The 12115-nt window shown below is 47.2% G+C and overlaps 1 protein-coding gene across 1 annotated transcript in view; it reads right to left on the bottom strand.

Annotated features, from left to right (window-relative positions):
- The window catches only part of RASGRP1 (RAS guanyl releasing protein 1), a 76088-nt gene that overhangs the window by 29347 nt on the left and 34626 nt on the right, over window positions 1-12115 (bottom strand). Inside the window, 1 exon segment of the mRNA XM_041743874.1 lies at window positions 2979-3084. Within this exon segment, the coding sequence (XP_041599808.1) occupies window positions 2979-3084 (106 nt within the window).

Raw genomic sequence — 12115 nt, 5'->3', positions numbered from 1 at the left:
TTCGTTGCATACTATCAGGAGACGGTCCCTGAGCTAAGCTCTAGAGAAACAAAGATAAAGCCACCTTGGTTCCTGACGCCGACAGGCAGACTGGTGGGGGAGACGTGTCATCGGGTAAGTTAACAGTGTATGCATCTTTAAACCTATGCTAAAAATATATTTATTTTCCTTAAAGTAACTTATAATTAATTGAGTACTGTTGTGACTTTCTATGTTCCTGACACATCAAACTACACTGGCGAGACACAGAGTTTCTGCTGTTTACTCCACACATCACCTGTGAAGGCCAGAGCCTGAGTGTATCACGCTGCAGGACTTACAGACTCGGTCAGGGTAGACCAATGGATGCAGCTAACAGAATAAAAACACTTGGCACTTTGTCATCGTAGATGAAAAGCTTTTCAAGGCAGATTATATCCAGACCAGAGATATGAGGGATACTCACTCAAGCGATACAGAACTAAAGTCAGAGGAATTAGATTTTCAGAGCACTAAGGACACTAGACGTATATTTTAAGGGGTGTGTGTGTGCGCGCGCGTGCGCATGCAAGGCTGAAAACGTCAGGAAGGCTTCACAGAGGGGTCTTGAATGGGTCTGCTAGGCAGTGAGGGAGGAAAAGGCACTCCAGGCACGGGAATCGTAAGAGGCCCTTACAGAGGGATGCCCTGTCCCGGCAGCAGAGGGGCTCTGCACAGGCTCCGAGGCAATGGCCTATGTGACCTGCTTCCTCAGGAAAGGAACTTCAAAGATGGCCAGTGAACGGGAACAGGGGGGCGTGTAGCATGCAGGGGAGAACAGCAGCCCAGGACAGACAGTGGCCGAGGACACAGGCCGTGGAGGACTGGACTGACTCCAGAGGAGGTGAAGGGCAGAGGGAGGAGGCAAGAGTGCTTCTGAAGTCTCTGGTTAGGCTAAGCGGATGGCCAAGGACACCACGAACTGAAACTGAAAATATAGGTGTCAAAGCAGAATTGGTGGGTAGTAACTGGGGATGACAGTGGTGAGAAAACGAAATAAGGTTTGAGCATATTAAGATTGAAGTGTCTGCAGTACAAATGAGTCCAAGTGTTTTGTTTTGTTTTTTTTTCCAAGATGGTTTAGGTTAAAGAGATACAGACTGGAAAGTCCACAGCACTGGAGGACAGGGGTGGAAATCCTGGTGGGGAATCACCCAGCGGAGGAGGTGGAGTGAGAAGGAAACTGGGATGCTGCTCCGACAGAGACGGGGTGCCTTGAAGCTAGCCCGAGGGAGGGTGGAGGGGAACCCCAAGGGGTAAGGCCTGGAGGGGCAGAGGGTGTCTACAGAGCCCAGAGGAAGCAAGGGCAGAGAAGAGCCAGTGGGCTTAGTCGCAGAAGGCCAGCGGTGACATCAGAGGGATGTCTGAGTGCAGGGGTGGGGGCCCCAGCTGAGGTAAGGACTGAGTGGGAGTTGAGATGGGGGACAGTGAGTGCAGACCTCTTTTAGGAGATTTGTGTATCAAACCGCAAACCCGAACAGTGGAGGGAAGGCATGGCCGAGAGTTAATTTGCAGGTTGGTGAGACCCGAATGTGTTTCAGGCTGAGGGGCAGGTGTCCTTGAAGGCGGGGGCGGGGGAGTGGAGGAGCAGGGACCTCAGGGAGGGGTCAGGCCCTGTGGGGTGTGGGAGCAAGCAGGGAGACGAGGGCGGTCTGTCCACCGCCGGCACAGCCAGGGCTCGGCTCCATTTAGTTTAGAGCAACAGGCTTTTCACCAAGGAGTCTCTAATCACCGACACTGTTTGGGACTGCTGGCACACAGAGTTAATAAAAGGTCAACCGACTCCAAATCAGCTTTGTAATGGTTTAAAAATTCTCTGCAGACTCGCACCCCCCGTCACCTGCAGCTCCTACCGTACAGACCTCAGCCAGTGCTTTGCCCTGGGAATACCACAGGGAACACCTCCTGTGGCACGAGAGGTAAGGATGTATAAGCAGGTTTAGAGAAGAGATTCAGTCTCTTCTGATGGCTTTTATTTATTTACTTATTTTTGTGCACTATAAGATGAAAAGGAAGGGGTCAAGGGAGGGGTGAAGGATTAGAGGAGCCACCGGGCATGACTCAATGACAAGGACTGGGGCTTCAGGTGTTCAACTCTCTTCTCCCACCTACGGTCCATTCTCCTCGAGGCCACACAGGGCAGAGTGTCACCAGCTGGAGGGAAGGGCAGGCTCCTTCTCCACCCTCCTCAATTCACACCCAAGAAGGTTAAAATCCAGCAGGGTTTGCTTGGCCAACAGCCAGTGCCTCTGCCTGAAGCATAACAGCCCCAGCAGATGCTCCAGAAACTGTGGTGTCACAAAGCATGCTTTAGAACCTGGGGAAAGGGATGCCTAGGTGGCTCAGCGGCTGGGTGCCTGCCTTCGGCCCAGGGCGTGATCCTGGGGTCCTGGGATCGAGTGCTGAGTTGGGCTTCCTGCAGGGAGCCTGCTTCTCCCTCTGCCTGTGTCTCTGCTTCTTTCTCTGTGTCTCTCATGAATAAATAAAATCTTAAAAAAAAAAAAAAAAAAGAACCTGGGACAAGTTGAAGAATCAGACAGGAAAGCCAGTTTATCCTTGGAGTCATGACTGCACCCTTGTCAGTCTGCAGGGGAGGAATGTACATTTCCATTAGCCCACAGGAAAGGGATTTTTTTTTTACTAGCCAGACATACTGAGGCCGAATTCCTTTGCCTGTGGACTTCTTTGATGACTTGCCTGAGTGAGCAGCATCGATAAAAACTGCCCCATCCAACAAGTGACGCATACGTGTGTGTGCATGTGCGCACACAGACACACATCGACACACACACACGCACACACACACACACACACAAACCCACCTCTGAAGGGATATCTGAACCCATTTACCACTGAAGAGTTATTCCAGACCAAATCAAAATGAAAGCATGTTTCAAATTTCAAGGTACTTCTGAATGAATCCCCTTTGGGGGCTGTGAGTCATGGTGCTAAAAGGATATAGGGCGATGACTTTTTGGAGCAGTTCAGTGGAGGAAATGATGATCCGGTGCATGGTCAGCATGACTTGCAACAGTTGGTTACTTCGGCACAGGTTTCCATCTGCATCTGAAAACATAAAAAACAGAATCTGAGCGAGGCCCCTTGAGAGGAATGGGTCACCTGCCCGGATGCCCGACAACCCTCCAGTACTGGAAGGTGGAGGCGGATGGATGGCCCAAGTGGGGCTTCTTCACACAGCGCTTCTCCCACTGCTTTGAGCACCACGCACCCTTCTCTTCTCTGCTTCTTACCCTCCTGCTGCATTTTTCCCTTCTCCAAAATGCCCATTTGATGTTCATTGACCCCCTCCCACCTGAAAGATGGTAGATTCTTGGGAAAGGGATAAAACTTGCACCATACACGTGAGTCTCTGTTGAGAGCAGAAACAGATCCAAGTTTTATGGGGCCTAAAGCATATATAATTGGGGGGAGAGGTCCTTTCTAGGGTCAGAGTGAAAAATACAGTTTTAACAGATTACAGTTAAATATCTTACTTTTGCAAATCTTATGAGATCACAGGGATAGATTTCGAGGGCTCCCTCATGGCCTTGGAAGGGGCTCTGAAATACAAGCTTTCCTAGCGTTATGGGAGATATGCCGCTGGATGAAAATAAAGGAGGAAGACTATAGGCAACCGTGACATGTGGAGGTTACGGCTGGGTTATAAGTATCTGCGATGGTTCATTTAAGAGATCATGGTTGGCCAGGTTTTCCAAATCTCTGCAGGTACCAAAGAGTCAGATGCATTCTACACATGGGTGCCGGGTGTACAGATTTCCTTTGGAGTGGTTTCTAAAATCTTTTTAACACTTACGCCGTGAAGTGTTAGGGGCTGTGTTGGCTATTTGCAGCCAGATCTGTTCTCTTTCCTTCACCATGGATTGCATAACCCTTGCCAGCCAGTGCCAGTTGGGTTCGGCCATGCAGAAGCATGAACAAGTGATGGCAGGGGAGATGAATCAGGGTACCCCTCTCTCATGCCCTCACTGCTTTGGCACCACGTCCCTGGTAGCAGCTCTAGGTCTCTTCGATGAATGACAACACTGGCTGGCTTGTCCTCCATGACTCCAGCTCCTACCGAGAGCTAACACTCTTAATCTCCCGTGACCCCCAGCCCATGGGTGGGTTGGGGGGAGGCAATGACTTCTATTTGTTGACAGTCTGCGTGCAGCATCTCTTAATTCCACCTTCATCTCTGCAAGCAGCTCCTTCACTCAGGCGCTCTCATCTAAGCAAGCCACCTGAATCCGATTCTCTGATGGGAGCTTGAATGATTCAGAGCAAAGTATCAGATGAAGGAATGGACACGCCTTGCCGTAGCATTTCAAAGTTCTTACAAATACATGATGCAGGAGGGGCTGTCGTTTTCACTCTCTCCAAGCGCATGTAATGATCAATGATGGGCGCAGTGCAGTGGGCGCAGGATTCGGAACTCCTGGCTCACCCCCAAATGACCTAGGGTCACAGTTCACTGAGAAACTGCACATCAACAGGCAGGACCACTCACCACCCCACCAATCCCCAAATCCAGGGATTTACACTCACTCTGTTCCTCTCTCTGCTCGCCCTCCCCATCTCCCAGGGGGCCTTCCAGAGACTGTGGCTTCCACTGTGCAGAGCCTCCCGCCTTCCCAGGGATGCTGATCCTGCCTCTGTCCACAATCTCTCCTGCATCATCAACGTCCCTCTCTCTCTCCTGCTTCTCTCACCCAGGGCATTTACACACAATGAAACAAAGCCTTAGCCTCTCACCAGCCCTAGGACTTCTCCATTTCTCTGTTCTCCTTTTTATTTTTTTATTTTTTTTTTAAGTCAAGGAATTTATTATTATTATTATTATTTTTTAATTAACTTTTATTGGTGTTCTGTTCTCCTTTTTAGCAGAGCCTCACTGTCACCAATTTCCCACCTCCCATTCATTTTCAAGGTCACCAACCAGCTCTACATCGCCGGATCCAAGAGTTTGTGTCTCTGGCTTCATCTGACTTCATGATTCAGGCTGCATCCAACCCAACCCGATCCTAAGTTGACAACCCTCTTTCCTGGAACACTTTCTTCTCTTGGCTTCCATAGCATCACACTGTCTCAGCTTCTCTCTCACACTCTTCTTCTGTCTCCTCTTCCTCTGATGAGTGTTTAAATGTCACCAAGCTCTGTGGCTTAGTCCTCCCACTTCTTTTAAAAATCAATTTTAAAATTTTGAAGCTTCTTAAGTTTGAAATTAAAAAATTTAATTTTTTTTCTGGGGTGAACTCATCTAGTCCTTTGGCTAAAACAACCATCTATTTGCTGATGACTGCTAAACTTACATCTTCAGCATGAGTACCAAATTAACACGTCCAACGTCCTCCTTGGCAAAGCAACACAGGTGTCTAATTTCGAACTAACTCATCCCAACAAAACTCTTGAGCTCTCTCTCCCCATCACCCCAGTCCAGTCCACCTCCATTCTTTCTCATCTCAGGAAATGACACCACCAACCATCCTCAGTTACCCAGACTGAAAACCTAGGAGACATCCTTAATTCTCACTTTCCCTCACCTCCAATCCATCAGCAAGGTCTTGCTTCTTCTTCTTTTTTTTTTAAATAAATTTATTTTTTATTGGTGTTCAATTTGTCAACATACAGAATAACACCCAGTGCTCATCCCGTCAAGTGCCCACCTCAGTGCCCGCCACCCAGTCACCCCCACCCCCCCGCCCACCTCCCCTTCTACCACCCCTAGTTTGTTTCCCAGAGTTAGGAGTCTTTCATGTTCTGTCTCCCTTTCTGATATTTCCCACTCATTTTTTCTCCTTTCCCCTTTATTCCCTTTCACTATTATTTATATTCCCCAAATGAATGAGACCATATAATGTTTGTCCCTCTCCGATTGACTTATTTCACTCAGCATAATACCCTCCAGTTCCATCCACGTTGAAGCAAATGGTGGGTATTTGTCGTTTCTAATGGCTGAGGAATATTCCATTGTATACATAGACCACATCTTCTTTATCCATTCATCTTTCGAAGGACACCGAGGCTCCTTCCGCAGTTTGGCTATTGTGGACATTGCTGCTAGAAACATTGGGGTGCAGGTGTCCCGGCGTTTCATTGCATCTGTATCTTTGGGGTAAATCCCCAGCCGTGCAAGGTCTTGATTCTACTTTAAAAATGTATCTCAAACCTGTTGATTTCTCTCCATCCTTGCCATTACACATATTAGTCGTAGCCAGCACCATGATGCAGTCACCCCAAAGACCCCCTGCTTCCACTCCTGTCCACTCTCCACACAGAAGCTAGGAGTCAGCCTGTATATCAGGTCACGTGCTTCATACACATTAATGGATTCCATTACACCTGTAATAAAATACAAAATCCTTGCTGTGGCCAGCGGAGCTCCACATGTTCTGGCTCCTTCTAATATCTCACACTTCATTTCCTACCACACTGCTCCTCTTCAGACCTCTATTTATTTATACCTCAGACCCTCCAAGTTTATTCCCAACTCACAGACTTTGCGTTTGATATTTCCTACAGTGTGGTCTTTCTGCCCGTGGCCTCTTCATGTCATTCCCATCTCAGTTTCAATGTCACATCCCCGGAGAGGTCTTCCTTAAACTACCTAAGGTTAAGGTTATACCTTAGGTATATACCCTTCCTAAGGTTCTTGGTATTTAATATTGATTCTTAGAGTTTGGTATTGATATTTCATTGATGATATACATTAATACACATACTGTTTTCTTCTTGGCCAATAAAAAAGAAACTCAAGGTTACAACTTGAGAAATCATTTTTATGAAGTATTCAGCTAGGCTGGTTACTGTTCCCTTAATCTTTACAAGATTTTTATTTATTTATTTGAGAGAGAGAGAGGGAGAGAGTAAGCATGAGCAGTGGAGAGGGCAGAGGGCAAAGCAAAGCAGACTCCCCATTGAGCGGGGAGCCCATGTGGAGCTTGATCCCAGGACCCTGATATCATGACCTGAGCCAAAGGCAGGTGCTTAACTGACTGAGCCACCTAGGCACCCCAGTTTTTTAATCTTTCATGACTTCTCAACTTAGTGAAGCAGGGTCCATATCATGTTGGGTATTTGCACCATAAGCATCTTTGCCACAAGCTTTTTCACCACATAACTAACAGGCGGTACAGCACTTTTGACATAAAAGATAAAAGAACACCTGGTTCAGTTTGGCTTCATGTCTCCCTGGTGCAGTACCTTTATTTTTATGGGATATGAATCTTAGCCCTCACGATGGTCTACAGAGTGGCACTGAATTTTGAACCCACGTTTCCCACAGAACTTGGAGTGTCAATATGGATGTGTGGATGTGTGACAATATGCCAAGAACAAATGCTGTTCTCACAATGCGATACAGAGCTCTGTTACAAATACGAATCTTAGTGTTTGGATACTTCTCTTAATGAAGTTGGAAACTGGAAATTTTACCATGGAGACAATGCCATAAGCAAAAAAAAAAAAAAAAAGTAACAGCATGAAAGACTTTGAAGACTGTGCTTAGCTATAATACACAAAATCCACTCAATCGTTGCACAGTTCTGCAACTGCACATTTTAAAGGTACTCAAACATGTTGTATTTTGCAATAAAAGCTTTTTAATTTTGGTATTCATTTTTCATATGTCCTTATGTCCTTCTTAATGAACATCCCCTTTTTTTGTTTTGTTTTGGGTTTTGTGTGTGTGTGTGTGTGTGTGTGTATGTGATCTTATCTTTTATAGCCAAAGTGTTTTTCCCCTGATGAGCGACACAGTGAAAATGTTTGTAGGAAAATGCTTACTGCACAGGTGGTGGTGTTGAAATTGGTTGGCACTGGTTAGTGTCGCGCTTCCTCTGTTTCCTGGCCCAATTTCTGTAATAGTTACCTCTTGCCACGAAAATTCCACATAACAAACCACCCCAAAACTCAATGACTTAAAAGTGTACTCAATTATTTTTTGTCTCCCAAGTGTCTGTGAACTGGCTGGCAGGTCAGCTGATAAAGGCTAGACTTCGCTGGGGCCTTGGACACGTGCCCCGCCATTCCCCCCCCCCCCCCCCCCCGCATTCCCGGCTGCCTTGGTTGAGGTATATTCTTTCCAGGTGATGGCCAAAGGGCAACTAGAAATACTGAAGGCCTCTGAAGCCTGGGCTTGGAACTGGCATGCTGACACTTCCGTCTTGTTCTGCTGCCAAAACAAGTCCTGCTGCTCAGTCTCTGGTGAAAGAGCAGGGACTTTTAAGTCACATGAACAATCTCAGAGACACACAGAAGGTGAAACTTGCAGGGGGGTTGGTGGGGGTGTAACAATGTAATCAAGTCTCCCACAATTATGAGGGGGCTAACTTTTCAATTCAGCCTCTAACAATGCAGTTTTCATAATGCTCCTTTCCTCACCAAGGTAGTAGGGTCACATTCCAGTATCCTATGGGGGAAAAGCAGGGAAACTGAAATACCTTTGTAGGGTATGCATTTGAACATTCATAGGAGTGATGGGACATAGTCGCTGGCTTTTTCAGTATGGACAGGCTTGCTCTCTCCACAGTTCTTGGTGGCTGGCTAGCATCCTTCCATGGATGCTCATGTATTAGGGAAAGGGGCTTAGAAGTGTCCTGGCTGAGATCAAAGCCAAGTCACATATGGAAGGATTCGATATAGGTTTCGCACAGAGAAAAGTACAGAGAGCTATTAGAACTGACTTCACATATCTAGAGTACTACCCACGGGAGGTTTAGATTTGTTTTGCGGGGCCATAAAAGGCAGCAGCAGAGAGGCTGAGGAGGAGACAGGACTGAGCACCACGGGAGGCAGAAACGCCTAACCACCAGGACTGCCCATCAACAGAGGCACTCCTATCACAGAGACACTCACGAGGGGGCCCCAGAGCGACACTTAGTTACATCCCTAATGGGTGGAGCTGCTATTATTCACTCAAGTCCTAGTAATCCCAGGGGCTGTGCCAATAAGCTCCTTAAATGATGTTATTTCTAATTCTTAAAATAATTCAGCAATTTTGGTGTTGCTGAAAACTTGTAGCTGAGGAAAATCAAAGTATAGAAAGATGGGATAATTTGTCCTAGGTCAGAGAGACAAAGAGCTGGGATCTGGATCTGGCTCCAGGTCTGTTTGATTCTAGAACTCCAGCTCTCTCCACTCTACTCAGCCGCCTGCCCCATGGCCATCTGTTGGGAGAGGGAATTCCAGCATTAAATGGGGGGCTGAAGGAGATGAGCTTTGAGATCTCTTCCAGTGCTCAGGCCTAAGTCTAAGAGATGCTGCTGGGGTGTTGGGGTGGAACCAATGCTCATTTGGAAAAATAGCTTTTGAGCCCTTGATGATTTCTGAAAAATTCTTATAGGCCTTGGCTGATTTATACTGATCAATAAAGTTGCCCTTAAGAAAAAAAGGGTGCTGTGCTTAAGGTTCAAAACCATGCTTGCTCTCCCCTTTTACCTGGCACCCCCTCTTCCAGAGTTCCATGCCATCCCCCCACCGCGGCATGTTAATCCTCACGTGGTCTCTGTGGGAGTGAGGGCTGGCAAATGGTAAGGCCAGGACAGGATGACTCACTCAGCAAAGGGAGACAGGAATGGAGTGAGGGAAGAAGCACGTCTGCACCTACACCCAGAACTCCCTTCTTGGCTATCCTTTTCCACCAGGAGAAAGTCTGCATGTCCACTTGCCCTCCATGTGACCTCATCAAGGGTGCATTCCCTTCCTGACTTCATCTCACAGAACTTCTTCCTTTTTGAGAGGAGCCGCCTCCCTTTGAAAGTCAGATTTCTAAGTGGGTGGTCAAGGGGAATTTACCTTCCAGACTGCAGGATTTAATTTTGATATTTTGATATAATTGCTGTAAGCTGATTTAAATATTTCAATGAATAATTTCATTTTGTTTGCATCTTTAGGCTTTTCAAAATGCAGGGTGTCATACTAAAAATTCTAATAAGTAAAATGTGCAATGCATAATAAAGTGTGCATATTTTCTCAGTACCATCTGCTCCTCACACTTTAGGGGAGACTTCTGTAAAGGGTTGAAACCTCATCAGGGTACAAAAATGTCAATCTTCTGTTCTCTACCACTAGACCCGGGCAGTAACATATGCTGCTGGAGAAGTATACTAGTCAAGGACCCATCCCACCTGGGAACCATTTGGCCCACAAAGCAAAAAGCAAGCCATGTGGCTTCTAGATAGTCATTTCTCGGGGTGGGAAAGACTTTTAACATTTTCTACCTCAAACTTCTATCTTATGCATTATTTCTTCCTAAAAGCATCACAGGTAAGTGGCCATCTAGCACCTCCTTGTAGTTTTCCAGGGACAGGAAAACTCTGTATTCTACATAGTGACTTTCCACTCTACTTCAACTAAAAACATTTTTTTGATGCAACTAGCCTACACTGGTCATTAATCTACTCTGTGCAAGACACTGTCTTAGATTCCAAAGGAGCTGGGGAGCTCAAAGGAAAGCCTTTTGTCATTAAGGAGCCGACAATCTGGTTAGGGAACAGGACACATGCTCAAGACATAAAGTAATGTCAGGTGGTAAATACTAAGAGTGAAGCCCATGGAGAGCACACAGAAGGATGGCAAAGTTCAGAGGAGGGAGAGGCCCTATCTGGTCACGACGGTTCAAGAGGCATCTTGGTATCTGTGGAGAAGTGACCCAGAACCTTGAGATTCATGAGGTCATCTGATTCAGCCCTTTGCTTCTCAGTTGGTCTGCACACACTTTTCTTCCTTTCTGTGGTTTAATCTTAAATAAGCCCCTTGTCTCTGACAGCAATGAACTACTCCCAAATGCTTAGCTCTCCCGAGAGCAGACTTGCGATCAGCTGCATTCTAGGCACTACTTCTTGCTGAAGGGAGGTGTCTTTCCTGCAGTGAAGGCTTGTCTGGGGAGGAGGCACAAATGACTTGCTGCAAAATGGACATAAAATATGGCCAACACCCAAGAAACTCCAGAACACAGTCTTGGCTCCCTCTTTGTTTTGGTTTCCATGGAAATCTCTTGATAGGTGAAGGATTTTGAGTGTACCAAAGGCAGAAGGTCAGAAATTGGCATGTCTCCGGCAGGCAAGCTGTCAGCCTTATGGGCATGCCACATAATAACAGGTGTGTCAAAACCGGGGACCACAAAATGGAATCAGGGGTCAGAAAACCACAGAGGCAGAGCTGGATCCAGAGCCTATGGGTGAGCAGAAGCCGCTGGTGGGGGTCAGTGTTTCCAGAACTGAGAAGACAGGATCCAGGGAGAAGCTGACAGACGCACAGAGAATTGTGAATGTGGAACACCCATGAATGTCCCAAAGAAAATAAAAATCTACTTGATGGCAACACTGCCACATTCAGTAGATGCTGTTTGGAGATCAGCAAGCTGAACAATAAGTTAATAGTTTGCTGTCGTTTCTTGTTTTGCTCTGCTAACACCTGCCACCAGGCCCGGAAGTGCATGTGAAGAAAGAATGGGGTGATGTGTGCTTTGAACTCTCCCAACTTCTACGACCTGCACAGCTTAAAGCATGTGTCGGGTACCACCTTGATCTTGTGTCTTGTCCCAGCCCCTCAAGGCTGGTGGAAGGAGAACAATCAGAAGAAAGCAAGTGATCTTCTAGGATGGAGGCTCCCTTCCCAGGGTGGGTGTGGGACAAGGGTGGCTGTGGCCAGGGATGCGCTGGTGGGAGCTTAAAGAACAGCTCTCCTGGGGGAACATGAGGCGAACCGTGATTTGTAGTGTTTGCAGATTTCTGTGGTCCACACACTTCCGTGTTGGACAATTCCAAGCTTACAGTGTAGAGTGGGGGTGGGGGAGATGTGTGTAGTGTGGCCTGGGGTGCAGGGCTCGGCAGGCCACCCAGTCACCAAGGCTGGTCTTGCCCGGCACTCCGCCATCGTCCTTCCCACCAGGCGCTCCTGAGGCCACGTTACTAACCTCATGCCCTCTGGACCTTGCCCAGGGGCTGAGTCATTGATCCAGCTCAAGGCGCTCCTCTGGTGGAGGAGGGACCACAAGCCCTAACCTCTCAGAGATCTACATCACAGCAGCAGATTTCGTGCAGTGGTCAGTGCTCTAACTTAAGGACACAACTTTCCATGTAAGTGAGAATTCGGGGAA

The sequence above is a fragment of the Vulpes lagopus genome, chromosome 2 (assembly GCF_018345385.1).
Source record: "Vulpes lagopus strain Blue_001 chromosome 2, ASM1834538v1, whole genome shotgun sequence".
Taxonomy (NCBI): domain Eukaryota; kingdom Metazoa; phylum Chordata; class Mammalia; order Carnivora; family Canidae; genus Vulpes; species Vulpes lagopus.
The sequence above is the reverse complement of the archived record's forward strand: the minus strand, read 5'-3'. Positions and strand labels throughout refer to the sequence as shown.